We start from the raw sequence: 17724 nt of genomic DNA on the forward strand, positions 1-17724 counted from the left end.
ACGCTAAGGAATAGAGTTTTGGTATTTAAATAGTAGATGAACATATATTCATAACAATAATTTATTTTTAAAAAATTAAAAGATCAAAGGGTTGGTGGTTAAGGAACCCTCCAGTAATTAAGTCTATGTTTTATAATAAGTTATTATAATAAAAAAAAATGGTTAACTTTTATATGCAATATTCATGTTGATAGGGAATATCACTCTAATAGCATTAATATCAATTGAGATACAACAAATTTTTAAAGAACTTTCATTTACCTGGAGGTATATGGAAATGACTGCCCTAAACTCTTAACATTAAGGGTACTAGGGATAACCTTGCAATCCACCATGAAGCCAGTGAAAACCATTGACTTCATGTTTGAATCTGGAATTATTCTAAACCCAAGAATATGATGAATGATATCTCACCAGGCCTATGAGTATTTGGGCTTAGTAAATAGCCGAGTCTAAAGAAATTAAGCCTGACATCATATCAAACTTACACACGCTTAAGCTCAGCACATAACCGAGTCAGAGGGAACCTGGTAAAAAAATTGAGAAAAAAAATGATGAATTTAACGAATCCATCTTCTTGCCTGACTCGAGTTTAATTAAATCTTGATAGAGTTTTCTCCACTATTAAACCCTTTTAAGCCCAAATTAGTATTAGATTGCATGTTTTTTTAAGAGAATATTGAATTGAAAGTCAAAAAACTGAAGTGAAAAGCACATGTAAAATAGATGGTACCTTTTAATTTTATTTGAAAAGTATATTTAAGTCCCCTGTTTTTTTTTTTTCTATTAAAGTGATCAATCTCTCTAATTCTAGAAAAAATAATTTTGGTACTAAATCTTATTTTCACCATTTTTCAATTCTTATTGGGTGAGAGGAGAGAAAGGGAATTGCCTGATTCTGACCTAGAGCGAGAAAGATATTGTTTCTATGATTTTAACCACTAAAATGGTAGATTTTGTTCTAAATGGTTCCATACAATAAGTAGAGTTTGAATTATGTATTTTTTTTTAAACCTTGAAAGTGCTTACAAAAATAAATCTAAAATCAGGAAGAAACTAGGTTTTTGAATTGATTTTGAGTTTTGAAGTGGTTTTTTACACTTTAGGAGGTTAATGATTGATCTAACAAGGTTATTATGGTGTCTTCTATGTTCATAGATTTGACGAATTCACCCATTATCCTTCAATATTAAATTGATTGGGAAATAAAGTGTATGTTTTAATTTTGTTTATTTTCTATAGGGTTATCATTATCTCAAATAAGTTTTTATTTCTAGGTTAGTGCTTAATTTTACAACCATATTTTTTTTTTATCATATAATAAAAAAATTAATAAACTCAATAAAGACCATGATACGAAATTGAGATCGATCAAATTTATCATTATTTAAATAATGTTTTTTTTTAAAAAAAAAAAGTTGTCATATTGAAGTTCTTTCTTTTAAATTAAATCATGTTCTTATTGGTTGTTAAAATTACATTTGAGCCTATAAAATAAATCAATTTAATCTGAGTAAGCTCCCATTATATAGATTTAATAATATGGTTAAAACTTGCACTTTTTATATATAGAAGATACACACATGTACATGAACATGGACACCAGCTGGAGCTTGAAAGTTGATCGTTGACTAGAGAGGAGACGTGGAAAGTGCATATCTCGGGGAGGCACGTCTATAAGACGGGTCAAAGCTGGGGAGAAGCATTTAAGAAGCGATGGATTTGCCTACAGATGGTGTGGAGTGTGGAGATAGAACGCCTCCTTGCCATTTGGAGAAGCACTTTTGGCCAGAGAACACCTATATTTAGGCTATTAAACGAATCCAAAACCAATCCTGAATTCAATGCTCTGATTTTATATTTTTTCAAAGCTAAACAACCGACCAACAAAATACTACACTTCTTCTTCTTCTTCTTGGAAATCCAAGTGTTTTGAGGGCTAAACGTAATTCGATCCAAAAGGTCAAATTGAATAATTGAGTAAGTACCTTCAACATTATAATTTATCTCAAGAAATTATACTTAAGAAAAAATCAGTAAAAATATTTACTCTTGGCATTTAGAAAGAACTATATCATTGGTTCACATGACACCACGGGTTATTTCAAAAATATACTTTTTTTTTAATAAAAAAAATTTTTGAAGTATTATTTACTTGTTTTTTTAGTAAGAAAACTTAAACTATATAAAAATTGATTTAATATAACCTCATTGATTTGACGGGTCTAAAAACAACACAAACTACTGATAAACTAAAAAAAAATCACGACAATATCTATTTTTTTTAAATATTGAGACGACACATATTGAAACAATCCAAAAGAAGATCAATTTAAGTTAACTTGTCAAACCATGACCCTAAATCAGGTTAATAAAACCATGATTACCTTATAAAAAACAAATTAAAAAATAAATTATGAAGGCTCAATTCCTAATCAATCATTTTTGATGCATTTCAGTATTTGATACACTAATCTTAAAAAATAATTTTTTTTAAAAAATAAAAAAAATATTATTTTGATGCATTTCAGTATAAAAAATACTTTAAAATCAACCACAATCACACTCCTAAATATAAAACTTTGCCAATTTAGCTCCATAAATTTTATTCAAAATAAAAATATATAATAATATGTACTATTAGACTATTAGTTTAAAACAATGGGCCCTGGTTCTTCAATTTTCGGTCTTAGTTCCTAATTTGAGATAGAGAGAGAGACAACGGCCCTGAGTCCCTGACAGAATCTATTTAGCACAATATCCCTAACGTGAGCCTTCGTATCCAAGGGCTTAATTTTTTTTCTTTCTTTCTTTCTTTTTGGACATGGGCTTAATCATGTCTAATGCATTTACAATTTTATTTATTTATTTATTAAAAATGACAGACGAGATCGGGAAATTATTCAAATAAAGAAAAAAAAAGAAGGAAATGTGCAATAAAAGAAGAGCTGAAAATCACCAACCTAAGAAAACTGTAATTAAACTTGGTATAGGCAATAGAATTATTTTTTAATAATTCAGATGTACTGTATTTATTTGGTAAACTAAATTATTTATTTTTAACAAAGAAAGCCTGTGTAAATGAACCTTTTGTTTCTTTGTATAATTCAGATGTACTGTATTTATTTTGTAAATCTATCTATATATTTTTTTAAGTTTCTTTTGGATTTTGTGATTGAGATGCTAAGTGAATGTGAATGTCTGTCGCAACGGTTAAATTGTCGTTTTGTTATTTGTTTAATTTAAATTAATTTTTATATGTTTTGATTGTTTTAATATATTTTTAAATAAAAAAATATTTTAAAAAATAAAGTATATGAAAATAAAATTACAAAGCTAGCAGCCTTAACGACAGAATGTGACATCTCGCTGACACCATGCACCCACACATTACTATTATATTAGATGAGACCCTAAAACTATTATTAAATTGCAAATCGATTTCACGAGAGATGGATGATATTCACCACTTTACAAGGCTACAAGAAGAGCATTTCGCCAGAGAAGAGGACACATGATGATGAATAATTTCTTGAGCCACTCAAAAAGAGGCAAAAACTGCCGATGAGAACCAAGCTTCCATGTTGTAGAAAAATACAATTTGAAGTTAGAAAAAAAAGAGTCGGCATGATTATAACCTCATATTTATATTCAGGTTATTTTTATATTTTAAAAATATTTTTTTAAAAAAAATAATATTTTTTTATTTTTAAATTAATATTTTAAATTTTCAGATGATTTTGATTTGCTGATGATAAAATTATTTTTAAAAAATAAAAAAAACATTATTTTAATACATTTATTAGCGTAAAATTTTGAAAAATGATCACAATTACATTTCTAAACATCCCCTAAGAGATTCCAATTTTGATTGAATGAACTATCTTGGATTTTGTCTTAATATAAATTAGGATTATTTTTATTAGTTATTTTATTTTTAATAGAATTCTAAAGTTAGGCTATATTGTTTAGCTATTTATTAGGCTATATTGTTAGACCATAAATAGCTAAGATATGTTGAAATAAAATATCAAACACTCTGGGAGACTTATCTAAACCTATCTTTATCTCCTTGAATATACATCATGCTCAGGGACAAAATTAAAAATAAATAATATATTTCATTCTCAGACCGATAAACAGTTAAAGGTGACCTATTAGTAAAATTTGCCTACAATAATAGCTTTTAGGTCATTATCAAAATGGCCATGTTTGAAGTATTTTATGAGAAAAAGTGTCAAACTCCCTTAAGTTGGGATGCATGATGCAGGCGAAAGGAAATCATTAGGGTTGTAACTAGTACAAATGATTATAGATAAGATCCAAATAATTAGGTCATAAATGAAAAGGGTTCGAGACATATAGAATAATTATATTGATAATTTTAAAAGAAGTTTGAATTTTGAGGTAGGAGATCAAGTAATTATGATGATAAATTATTGACAGAAGTATTTTGTCGGGGATATTGTTTGTATTAAACGAATTTCTAGTAATTTAACTTATTTATTCTAATTGCTGCAGAACAGGAATTCTCTAGATTATATTCTCATATAAGATCTTAAGAGCCTCTTGGTATGAAGATAATCTGTGGTTTATCCATGACAACACTTAAATATTAGTAAAATCTTTGATAGCTCATAATTACTTCAACTTTTATTTCCATCAAGATATTATAAAACTAGGAGTAAATTTAGTACATCTCCGGTGATTTGATAAAATTAAGATTCAAATAGCTAAAAAGTAAAAAAAAAAAAAAATTGATATTTTTTATTCATAATAAAATTTCTGAGAGGGGAAAAAAATTACAAAAAAATGCTCTGTAGCCGTTTGGTCCGGTAGCTAGAGCTTCAGGGGTCGTAACCCTAACCATCCAACATGGTTGAAAACTCTTATTGTCCGAAAAAAAAATGGAAAATTATGCATGCATTCATCCGACCAGGATTCAAGCTTTGATTTTGATATCAAACAAAAATAAATAAATAAAGCATAGAAGAATAATATTCATAATTAACATTTATCTATCACAAACTATAGTTAATTTATTGATCGTAGAGATTTTGTAGCACAGCTTGATCTCCATATTTTCCTTGATCATTTATTTCGGATTATATATATATAACACTATTCATACCATTATATAATATTCATAACGATTAGCAACTAGGGTAGGGAACGCCACAATCACTAGCAACCTTTGTAGCACCAGGAGAGGAAACAAACTGCTTGAGGCTCGGATCCTTGAGGTATCCACAGAGACATGGCTCCTGCTCCTTCAATTTGCTGCAGCAAATGGTGGAGGGTGGTGTAGAGGACATGATTGCTCCTAGGCATGGGCTCAACTGCCCTGGGTTACATGTCTGTGCTTGTGACACTTGTGCTTCAGCTAGTAACATCGCCGTGACCACCGTCACAACCATGAAAAAAGACGCCATCTTCATCTTCAGTGATCTTGTTGCTGCTATTTTTTTTTTTTTTCCCTTTGGCACACAAGAAATGATGCATCAAGCCATGATCTTGCCCAACAATTTATAGAAAGGTGATGGTGAATCAAGTTCACGGGGGCCGATAAGTCATGCATGTGTAGCCAAACTTTTGGGTCCTGCCATTTTAACGTGTAGTTTCTAAATTCTAAACCTGATTTCTTTCTTGTCAATGGCTGCAGACATACACTACATGTTCCCTCGGACATCTCTCAACGTTGATTATTAAAAATACTTCCAATAAAGATAATGAATGATTGATACTTTATTAATTTGTTTTAAATAAAATGTTGTATAACATGTAATATTTATCCGTTAGTTATGTTTTAATTATAAATTTGATAAATTTCAATGAGATTAATAAAGATTATGATAATAAAATTATAGAGAAGCATGGTGATATTTGGATAAATATTGACAAGATTGACTCAATTTCATCAAAATTTTATTCAAATTTTGCCCATTTGGACAAGAAAGAGCTCAATATGTTCATTGTACCAAAGGGAAGGTGTTCACAAGGATGCATCTATATGTGTTACATTGGTTTTCAATGTGCTTTTGCATCAAACTTGAACTATAATATTATGAAATCTTGAAATTTTTAAAGATGAAGATGTTGTTTGTAATGAAATATTTATCAAAATATGAGATTTGGAACTGTAATTAATTAATTGTTTTGCTCTTTGCTCTTTGCTCTTTCCTCTTTGCCTTCGAACATTGAACTTGTAACTTGCTTAGTTGCTTCTGTCAAATTGTATTGAAGTGTTTCTTGATTAATTATTTTTGTTAGTATGTTGTTCTTTTATTTTTATTTTTTTGTTAAACTTTTTAGCAAAGTACTGAATTCTAGAAGAAATTTGCATTATTTTGTCTTTTTTGGACTTTGACATGAGGAGAAATTAGAGTGATTTGTAATAGATTTTTTTAAAATTTTCTCGGATCAGTTCAAGTAACTTGTGACCTTGTTTTTTATTTGAATCAACTTTTGAGCTCTATTTAATAACTATGATATCAACTGTTTTTTATTATTGAGAATAACATTTTTGTTTTCTACTTTACAATTATCTCCTTAAGTGCCTCCTTCAACTTGGCTTAGTATCATCCACTTAAATATATTTTATAACAGTTTGAGAATATGACTAATGGAAAAAAGAAAAATTAGATTTTTTTTTTTTATAAAAAGTTTCAATTGTTTAGGCCTTCAGAGCTCAAATGGCTGGAAGTGTTACATCCAAAATTCAATTCAAAACCAATGTGCCTCAACCTAATCAAATCTACCTGACACTCTTCTATGTGTTTTTCCCGTGAGCCTCCCATACAAAATTTTCATTCAGGATACATGCATGATTTTTTATGCACAACATGTCCGTTTCTATATGCCAATTGCAAATCATCACCAACATTTTCATGCATGACACAACAACCATGACATAACACACCAATCAAGAGCCATCATGGCTCACTGAATCGATTTTTTCATCAATGATACAATCTCTTTTATATGGAGAAATTTCAAGGTTGAGTGTATTTGTCAAATCAAATAAATTAAAAAAATTTAATTTTAATCAATTAAATATTAAATAACAAAAAATAAAAATAAAAAAGCAACGAAAAAAATTAAGCCAACACAAGTTAATCCTTCAAATCTACAACTTAGATCATACGACTAAGATAACTTCATAGAAAAAAACTATATTTTAAAAAAAAAAAATTAATGAAATAATATTTGTCCTGCCATAATCTAAAAAAAGTGTTGATGTATGATTTATTTTTAAAATAAATTCTTTGATTTTGATTTTATTTTAATGAAGAAAAGTTTTTGAAGGAAAATCCTTTAAAAAAGAGAGCTTTTAACGAACCAATTCTAGGCCTAGAGCAAGGGTAGGTCTATGCGCCTATCTAGTTAAATTTTATTTTTTTTGCTTTGCTAGGCTAACAACGCATTGTGCACCAAACCAATTTTTATATATATAAACAACATAGACGACCCGCCATCTACTTCTCCAGTTTCAATGACATGAGGGTCACTAAAAAATCAAAGGTTGAGTTTTTCAACCATAAAAATTTATTTTCAGCCCTTTTGTTTTACCAAAAAAACACCTACAAAACAATTTAGAGATGCACATAACCCCTTAATGCTTTAAAACAACCACAATATCGGTCAAAAAATAAAAAATTAACCTAAAATTTAAAAATCTCTCGAGGTCAAATCAACTTTTTCAAGCAACTTTAAAGTAAAAAAATAACAGCCAAACTAAACTCTCATTATCTAATGAAACTAGTGGACATTAAAATCAATCTTTTTCATAGTCGAAATCGATGCCAACAAACTTTCTCTATTATCGGAATTCGATCATCATTTCTCTCTTTCTCTTTAACCAGGTACTGAAAAATAAAAAAAAAACAGAGTTTTTGCACTAAAATTAATTTTTAAAAAATTTGAGGGTCTGGAAATGTATCGTTAGGAAAGTAGAATGATAAACATAAACTTTTTTCACAAACTTTGAAACCATCACTTATTTTATTCATTGTTTTCATTCTAGTCCAAAGTCTTTTAATTATATCATTCCTTATCTATTTAATCTAATTTTTTCTTGAAACGATGAAATAATAATAAAAAAAAAACAATTATTGAACAATGAATTTGCAAATCTGAGCTTATTTGGAAACACGATTCAACCTATATTTAAAAAAAATTAATTTTTTTGTTTAAAATTAATATGTTTTTAGTATTTTTGGATTTTTTGATGCATTAATATAAAAATAAAATAATTTAAAAAAAATAAAAAAACATTACCTTAATATATTTTTAAATAAAAAATATTTTAAACTATACTATATGTGTCCACGGTACATCTGCTACAACGTAAATGCCATGTCATTTAGTTTTTGTTAGTAATTAAAGGGTCACATCCCTCGTTTGTCGGTACGAAAGGCCCTGTTTCTGGCTGATTATGCGGGTTCACACTTCATGCTCTCATCCCTGATTGCTAAAGAAGAAGATTATCAACGTCATTTATCCTTCCTAAATTCATTAGCTTTATAATATATTCTCTGATTACCAACCTTCGTTTAGTACCTTATCTTTAAATCTAAGGCCCTCCTATCTTCATTTGGAGTTCTATTATTATTATTATTAACAAAAGTTCAAGTTGGTTAGATAAATACAATAAAAGTTCAAAGGGTAATTTGATATTTTTAAAATAATTTTTTTTGTTACTATCATATAAGATTGAGATAATTTCATATATGGTTAAATATAAAAATTAAAATTAAAATTAAAAGTACAATGAAACAATCAAAATACCATTAAAAGTCAAAAAATTAAAACTAACCTTATATTTGATTAGATATAAAAAAAAAAAAAAAAAATAGATGCATGTATAACATCTAAAGGCATCAACACACCGTGAACGTTTAGGCTACAAGTTTAGTAAGATGTCTCAGGTTGACTTGACCTTGATTATTATAGTTATAGGTTTGTTATGCTAACTAAAATTGACCAAGATTAATTTTTTTATGTTTTTTTTAACATTATTTCTTAAAAAAAAAAAAATAGTTTAGCCCAATGGCAAAGCACCACCACCAAGACTAGTATTAACTATTAATCTTTATCAAATCAATACTTTATTTGTAATTTCAATTATTATTTTTTATATTTTATACACATTAATTAATTAATATTTAATAATATAGCTAATAACTTTAAGTTTTTTATTAAAATTAATAAAACTCATTTATTTTGTTTTAAATATATTACATCTCAACTTGTATGGATCTTAATTAAATCATTTAATAATTCTATTTACTAAGAAAAAACATATGATATTCTGATAATTGTTTCTTCTTTTCTAGTGTTTTTATGATATTTATGTGTTTTTTTTGTAAATTAAAAGATTTATTTTTTAATCAATTCATTTAGTTAAAAAAATACTTATTTGTTCTTTTTTTAATTTACTAATAATTTAAGAGTACAGTACACACATCATAACACAACAAAATGGCTTCAGCATAAAGTTTTTTTTCTTAAAAAATAGGAGAATCATTATACATGAATGATAATCAAATCATTTAGTCATTGATATGTTGCACAATCATTTCCCCCCCTTTTTCTTTTGACAACTAAAATCAGACATTTCCTCCTCTTTTTTGACAACCAATCAGATAATTTCTTAAATCTTAAATTTCAGTGACCAAGCTTTGTCTAGGTGCACTTATTTTTTTTGTCTATAAATTGAGAAAGAGAATAAATAGTACACTTGAACTCGGAACCAAAAAGAGGCTGGCTGGCTGGATATTGGGCTTCAACCCAAGAGGTAATCGGTGATGAAGAAGTCAAAATTGAAGTCAAATTTACTTGTTCAAAAGAAAAAAAGAATCGATTTGACCTCAAAATTGATGCATATATCACTCTGTAGCAGCTTTCAGTAGGTCCTCATATGTGGTTAATTTTTCTCTAGGCTTCCTTCTCAAGTTCCCAAGCCTTCTCTCTTCAGAGTCGATCTTTTCCCAGGCGCTGAATGGAACAACTCTAACACCTCTATTGTCAAGCAACTGAAGGAGTCCCTGTCGGCCAGGCTTTGGCAAGGTAGACGCGGATGCTATCTCTCCTTGATGAACATCTTCTGATATACTTGCCACCTATCGTGCAGCAGCTTAGTGATTCAAGCAAGGCTTCTAAATAATGAAAACGAATTGGGATGCAAGAGCAACTTACTGTTTCTTCAGCACAGTAGAGATTTGTAGCAATAATCCCAGTTGGCCCCCTCTTCAACCACCCACACACATAAAGACCTTTCTCGAGCAGCGTATGATCTCCAGAAGTATCAGTAAGAACACGACCTTTAATGTTTGGAACCACACCTGGAAAGGAAGCCATGAGAGGAGGATGGCAAATCAGTTTACACAATCACACATATTTAGAAACTTCAGTAGGGAAAGTTATGCAAGCGACTGACTCCTAGAGATGGTTTTGCCAGATGCTTGTTTTGAATCAGTACACACAGCTATACATGTGTAAAAAAATTCAAAATTTAAAACGACTAGTATAAGAATCGGACAAAGCCTCCTGATCTTGTTCATTATAGTTCTCGTTGCTTAAATTTTAAAAATTTTCTTCTAGGATTTTGCAGACATGTTGAGCTAAATAATTGATCAAGCAACTTTGGAAGAAAACCTCAAGCTGTTTCCAAGAGCATTTCACTTAGCCAGCTTTATATAGCTTTTCATGGATAAAATAACACACCCAACAATAATGAGCAGAAAGGGTACACAATCCTTTTTTTTCTTTTCACATTACCTTTTTCATGATCAAATGGTAAACCATCGACTGGCACTGATTTGTAACCAATGCTCTTTAGCACCAACCTGCAAACAGAAATGGACATTGCAAAAATGTAAGCAATAGATCATACCAATGAGTTGATTCAACATAATCAATGTAACTTTTCTCCTATATCATACAATGGTACATGAATCATGTCACCTAAGACAAATTAATTTACAACTATTCACATTTCTGGTCAAGCAATGACCAAATCCATCATTATAGCGCCATGTGAAGTTAAATATAATTGTATTTATATCAGAAAACATGCTCATAAGAAGCACAGATTAACAAGGCAAAATATATAACTAGCCAAGATTAACGAATAAAAGGAAAAAATTACCCGCAGTCAAGGTCCTCATATAATCCAGTACCCACAGCAATCTGCTTTCCAGGGGCAACAGCTGCAAAATAGAGTAAGCAAATTTAACACTGGCATAATGAAACTAAATTGGAAGAGAACATGGAATTTAACACTGGAGTAATGAAACTAAATTGGATGAGAACATGGAACAGTGCAATCTTTGTTTTGACAGCTCAGAAGTTTCTTTCTCATGGAACTTCAAACAATCTCATTCATAATTATAATTGAAGTGAAAAATAAAATGCTAATTTTCTCGACTGTAAGACATGGTCTAAATGCCTGACAACATCATTCTGAGTTATTATGATGATAAGCACACAACAAACTTCTGTTCAAATGTTGTGCAAGACACATTAGGTGAGAGAATGCTGTACTGCAACATAACAATATCCAACAACTACAAGTAAAGCGATTTCTAAACATGTAAACACAGAGGCACACGAGAAGACTCATATAGAACCACCATTTATAGAGAGAAAAGCACCTTTAAGCATTGTCTTCTCAAAATGCACACCAGCAACACAACCACTGCCTTCACCTGAATCTAGAAACCTATCAGGTTTCCGGAAGAAAACAAAGTGAAGTTCACGCTGACTTGAACTAGGACGAGAAGGTGCTGAAGCAGCTGCTTTTGAAAGCAACTCATAAACCCTCCTATGGATTCGATTATTTTTAAGCACTTCCTTTGCCAAAAGAAAGCACAAAGACACAGAGCCATTAATAAAAGAGTTTAGGCACTAAGAGTATAAAGATGAAACCCGAAAGACAGAAGAATTTAATCAAGTTGGTGCCTGAAAGTATTATTTCACCACTAAATAAGACCTAGGCTAGAAAGACAAAATCTTGGTTGAATTTTCAAAAATATTTCACCTTTTCTTTCTTCATTGGATTGTCCAAATTATCCCAGTCAGAAGCACTTAGAATTGTTCAAATACATCACAGTCATTCTAACAGTGGTACCATATTTTGTCATTCTCAGTCATTCCAATTTAGTTGACCACATCCTTCAACTTAATCATTTCCTAATTGATCCACGTCCAGTAGCAATACAGTATGTAAGTTTGGTTATCACTGCTACAATTTGGATGGAAGGTGAATAATGTTCTGAAGTGTATTTTCTAATATATTAACCACGGGCATGTAGTGATTGCTCAATTACACTAGAATGAGTGCAATTTGGATCATTTCAGTTTGAATTTCACTATTTTAGAACAGAAATGCGTTAAAAGGCATCACAAGAACAAAAAAATAATAATAGTAACAATGATAGTGGCAGTCATTATGATATATTCTGCTAGAAAGAATAACAAATAAAGAACATGTCTATTAAACATGCACACAGATGAATAGCATTGATACCTACCTCATCTTCTGGACTTATACGTAAATCAACTTCATTGATGTGAATACACAAATCTTTAATACCTGCAGCAATAACATAATATCAGCAATGGTGTTCTAAAAGTAAGAAAGTAGAACCAAAAAAGACCTCTGACTAAGCATATTAACAAAGTCAGATTGCATATAGTTGGCTATAAATTTTATTTAACATCAACTACAACCATTCAAATGAAATGTGCAAGTCAATGCCTGGGATTTATGTGCCAAACAATCAAACAGAGAACACGCATATCACATACTCAGTAAAGCACATGTTCAAAATAAATAATTGGTAGAAATAATAATTTATTAGTGCTGCAAATATACTTATCAATATAATACTTCATAATGAAAAATCACATTTGAAACAAAAAAGGATCAGTTCTCTTAGCTCAGAATCATATTTTGACAAGACATGGGTCAAAGAGCAATCTAGTCCCATCATCATGTTTTCAGCAAGCCTTAAGAATTCAAATCAACACATAACGGATACAGGTATAAATGACAGCAAGCTAAAAATTACCAAGAACTTCTCTTAGCTCTTTCGCAGTACAAGCTGCTTGGGCTGGTCCACGTCTTCCAACTAGATATACTTTTCTGCAATTATATTTAGAGCATTACCACCGACAACCTAAAAGGCTAGCAACAGATCTGATCCCTGTCAAATAGTTTGATTAAAAAAAAAACCTTATAGAGCTCTGCTCTAGAGCTTCCAAAGCATGACTGGCAATATCAGTTGTTGCCAACACTGATGTTGATTGTAGGAGGATACGGGCAACATCAAGCGCTACATTGCCCTGAGAAAATCATTAGAGAATTGTCATGGGAAAGTGTTATATGTATTTTGGTATTGCAGACTTCCTGGGAAGGGGAGGATGAGAGGTGTTTTAACCTAAAGGAAGCTGCTATTTATAATTTAGGGATTATTTACACACACTGTTGAATATAATGAAAGTCTAGCTACTTAGAAATGAGAAAACACCTAACAAGCATGACATGAAAAAGATAAGAGCTTAAATCATCCTTAGCATTCTGAAATCTTAAACATGTTGAATGGATATTTCAAATTTGTCAAGGCTACTGTACAACTTATGATGCTAACAGAAACTTAGCACTACCCCTCATGGAACGTGTTACCTGCAATAGCATAATTTTCCACGTCCTTCAAACAATGAAATTCCAGCATCAGAATCTAAGCTAACTAACACACCATGCACGTGTAACCCTAACCTGGTTTCAAATTACAAGAGAAAAAGAAAACATAAAGTACTAAACTTACTACAAACAGAATTTTATATTGCTAGGAAATTGTGCCTATTGCATCTTCCAGCAGAAAAAAACAAGGCAGGTTTAAAATCATTAAAGGCATCTACCACTGTAGTTTTTAAGTAATTATCTTAATCTATCTTGCTTACAAAATCATGTTTCCACTCATCTCTTTCAACTAGCATCATCGTGTCCTAACTTATTTCCATTAAACAAATCCATCATTTAAGATTAATTGCACAATGTAGAACAGACCAAATCACCCTCTAAGAGGTTGTATTGACCTCATCTTAACCAATTCCTTTAAAGTTAATAGCATTTCCCCGTTTCCAAGATTATGACTACTAGCAAATCAGCATTGTATATCCAATTCAGAGTTTTGTGGTTTGGTCACCCGTAAATCATCTCTACAATCCTTAATGCAACTTTGGTGAAAACAATAGCAATATTCTGACTACCTGGCCTAGAATAACAGCAGTATCGGTGCTCTTCAAATCAGGACTCAAGTTTTTGCCATCTGGGTGCCCATTATACCACCAAACAAATTCTCTAGCAGAGTGTATCCCTGACAAATACTACAACAAAGAAAAGAGTACAGAAGAGGGAAGATATAAACAACTGGAATTGCAACTCTATGCAGCCATAATAATTAAAAAAGAAAAAGCATTAAAAGTAACTTTTTTATATATTAGTGTCTACTTTTATTGGACATACTTCTCCTGGAATACCTAGAGCTCTATCGCTCTCAGCACCGTAAGCGAGCACTACCTGCTCATAGCATTTACAAAGTTAGCTAAACTAATCAAGCATACGAGATAAAATGCAAACTAAAAACAAGTACTGTTAACTCACCACATGATACAGCTCACGAAGTTCTGAAAGAGAGACAGAGGATCCAAGAGTGATATTTCCAAAAAAGGAGCACCGTTCATGTTGCGCAACCTTTGAGAACTGGTTCATCACAATCTGCAGCAGGTTTTCTGGTATACTAAGATCAATTAAGACAATTATTTTGCACCAAAACTACTACTAGCAACAGAAATTTAATATCAAAATTTAACTATTTCAAATAGAAAAAGAAGAAAAGAAAAGGAATTTGCTAGAAACAGGTAATGCTGAGCCATCGCCATTTGACTAAAAGATTTTAAAAAAGCAAAATCACAAACTCTAAAACATAATCAAAATATTAAAAGTAAATGCATTTCTTCTCCTCGGAAATTCTTGGAATTGAACTAAAAATTGGAAAAGTTGTATAAAGAATGAAACATTAAAAAAAAAAAAAAAATGACCTTAGTTTCGGGGTGGTCAGGTGCCACGCCAGAGCGGACTAAACCGAAAGGCGTGGGCAAACGATCTATGATATCAACTTCAGCTCCTTGATGCGCCTTCAACATCTAATAACATTTAACAAAGATTGTAATTTAGGCACAAAAATTAAGAAAACGGTGCATTTAATTTGTAATTACCTTTTCAGCAGTGTAGAAGCCAGCAGGGCCAGTTCCAACAACACAGACTCGTAGAGGATTGGATGAAAGTGTTGAGAAGCTTAAGCTGCTTCTTCTTCTTGATAATGATAATGACAGCCGTCTGATTGCTTGATCAAATATTGCCATTTCTGGGAATTTCTAAGCAGAAAATTCTCAGATTATTTTAGCATGTAAGAACCCTAATTAATTCCATATCCATTAACTTTAATCTAAACAAATTAAATAAATAAATAAATAATTTTCTTCCTAACCTGGTTTGAGGTGAGGTCGTGGTCGGAAGCTGAACTATAAGAGAGCAGTGAACCTTTTTCTTTCCTTGTGGTTTTGTTTTTCAATCACCGACGTATTAGCGAAAGGTTGATTAGGCAGGGTAGAAATTAATTTTAAAAAATAATTTTTTGTTTGAAAATGTGTTAAAATTATATATATTTTTTATGTTTTTAAGATTTATTTTTTATTTATAAAAAATTAATTTTAAAATATCAAATAATAACAAAACATTTATTAAACCACTGCACTAAACAGTCCTCAATGGGCGTCATGGGCTGCAGCTGCGAGGTGACATTTTATGGATTTTAATGGGTATAGGCCTTGCTATGTTCTACCTAAGCTAAATGTTACCTTTTAAATTTAATAAATAAACAGGAGGAGGGTAAAATATGTTCATTAATTTTAAAAAAATATATTTTTTAATTTTCCTTTTATAATAAATAATATAAATATATTCATTTTTTGAGAAAGAAAAATGAATTATTTATATAAAAAAAATCAAAATTTTGTATTTTGTATTTATAATAATCTAACTATAAAAATATTAATTTTATTTAATTAAAATTAAATATTATCATGAAAAATTTATTTATGTTAGATTTATGATAAAATTATAGTTATGACACTGATTAAATATGTAAAAAAAGATTTCATATTTAAAAATAATTTCAATTTTTATGTTGCAAAAAAAATATTTGTATAGAAAATAAAAATGATACTATTCATGTCTTTTATTTATTTAAAAAGCAATGAAAAACTTGTAAGGGAAAATTGTAAATAACTTATAAAATGTGTTTTTCATACTCAATGCAAATTTTAAATACTAAGAAAATTAGTTTTTCAGTTTTCTAGATGGACAAATATTATATTTAAACATAAAGTTTGAATTTTTATTTCTTTTTACTCTATTTTTTTAAAATAATAATCAAAGTGCCACTTTGTTTCTAAATATCCCTTTAACATCTCGAATTTCGAGCTATATATTGTACGTAAAAGTTACGGATTGAATGGGTCAATAAAAAATAATATATTCAATAGGAATTCTTTAAAAGAATTAAAATATATATATATATATATATATATATATATATATATTGAAAAGCTCACCAACTCAAATCCATTTCCCATAAAATATTGAATGTGATGCTGCGGTGCATTTTATACAGAGTTGAAGAGAAAATCAAGGGAGCCACATGGGAGAGTATAATGTCCTATAAGAAGAAGATGAACTTGCCGTCTTCTCTGAAGCAGCTTCGCCGTCTAAGTTGTCCGATTCTAGTTGTAGCCTGAGATGTTCTACTCGCCGTTCACCATTTCGATTGGTGACCAATACACTGTTATCAACAGGGTCATTTTTCATCTGAAGGACTGTTCAATAAATCTTCCAGAACTTCCTCAGGTTAACTGGTTTCATCGATAGACAGTGGAAGAACATCTCCATTGCCAACAACTCCTGCTACATCAACTGGGTGGGAGATTATAGTTTCGTCTTCATCTATTTGAATCACTATCTCTTCAGCCAGCTGAGTCTCTTTCTCAGATGAAGTCATCAATGGATTCAGAAGCAAATGTCCTCTTTGCCTTCAATCCTGCTATTTCCATCTGCAATGGCTTTATTTCTTGTATTCTCCCAAGGATTGGGAGGGATTGAACAGCACCGACAATGTTCATTCCAGAACGACATCCTTATTCATGTTGTGTTAGATGGGATAACTATAGTTTATGGTCACAATCCATGTGTACTTCTCTCAAGGGTAGGAGAATTTGACATTATGTCTCCGGTGATCTCATTAAATCCACACCGATCAAAGATGAAGGTAAAGTTGATGTCAAATTTATTGAGCACCTAGATGACGGGGCTAGAAAAAAAAATCATCAAATTTTCATCGATCAATCTTCATTTTGATAGATTTGATACTACCAAAACTTCCTGGGATCTCTTTTATTGTTATCAACTCATTCAAAATTTGAACCACCTACATCAACAACTTGAACAATATGTCATTGATTTTCAATCTCAAATGCATTTTTTCTAAGATCAATTGACTTTCCCAGAATTAACTAGGAAGAATGTTGATGATTCTTTGGTATTTATCATATATAGAGATCACCATCATCACACACACCATTAAGGCACATGAGATGGGAGAA

The 17724-nt window shown here is 30.5% G+C and overlaps 2 protein-coding genes across 5 annotated transcripts; both read right to left on the minus strand.

The window, feature by feature from the left end:
- Positions 1–4972: 4972 nt before the first annotated feature.
- LOC118029716 (non-specific lipid-transfer protein 2) lies at positions 4973–5514 on the minus strand. Its single transcript, XM_035033632.2, has one exon. It carries the CDS (start codon positions 5436–5438, stop codon positions 5154–5156), a length of 285 nt encoding a protein of 94 aa, XP_034889523.1. The 5' UTR covers positions 5439–5514; the 3' UTR covers positions 4973–5153.
- A 3956-nt stretch (positions 5515–9470) lies between these two features.
- On the minus strand, positions 9471–15680 carry LOC118029760 (NADPH:adrenodoxin oxidoreductase, mitochondrial). Of its 4 annotated transcripts, none has more exons than XM_035033685.2 (14): positions 15555–15680; positions 15283–15441; positions 15106–15210; positions 14669–14782; positions 14531–14584; positions 14275–14391; positions 13238–13347; positions 13074–13147; positions 12534–12595; positions 11655–11853; positions 11150–11210; positions 10780–10847; positions 10198–10343; positions 9471–10121 (listed from the first exon to the last, which is right to left on the minus strand). In XM_035033685.2, the coding sequence occupies exons 2-14, from the start codon at positions 15427–15429 to the stop codon at positions 9888–9890; spliced, it is 1491 nt and encodes a 496-aa protein (XP_034889576.1). In that variant the 5' UTR covers positions 15430–15441; positions 15555–15680; the 3' UTR covers positions 9471–9887. The 4 variants fall into 4 exon arrangements, with proteins under 4 accessions (XP_034889576.1, XP_034889577.1, XP_034889578.1 ...); XM_035033686.2 differs by having other exon boundaries at positions 15283–15431; positions 15555–15674; XM_035033687.2 differs by lacking the exon at positions 14531–14584.
- Between the last annotated feature and the right edge of the window lie 2044 nt (positions 15681–17724).

This window comes from Populus alba, chromosome 17, assembly GCF_005239225.2.
Source record: "Populus alba chromosome 17, ASM523922v2, whole genome shotgun sequence".
Classification (NCBI taxonomy): Eukaryota; Viridiplantae; Streptophyta; class Magnoliopsida; order Malpighiales; family Salicaceae; genus Populus; species Populus alba.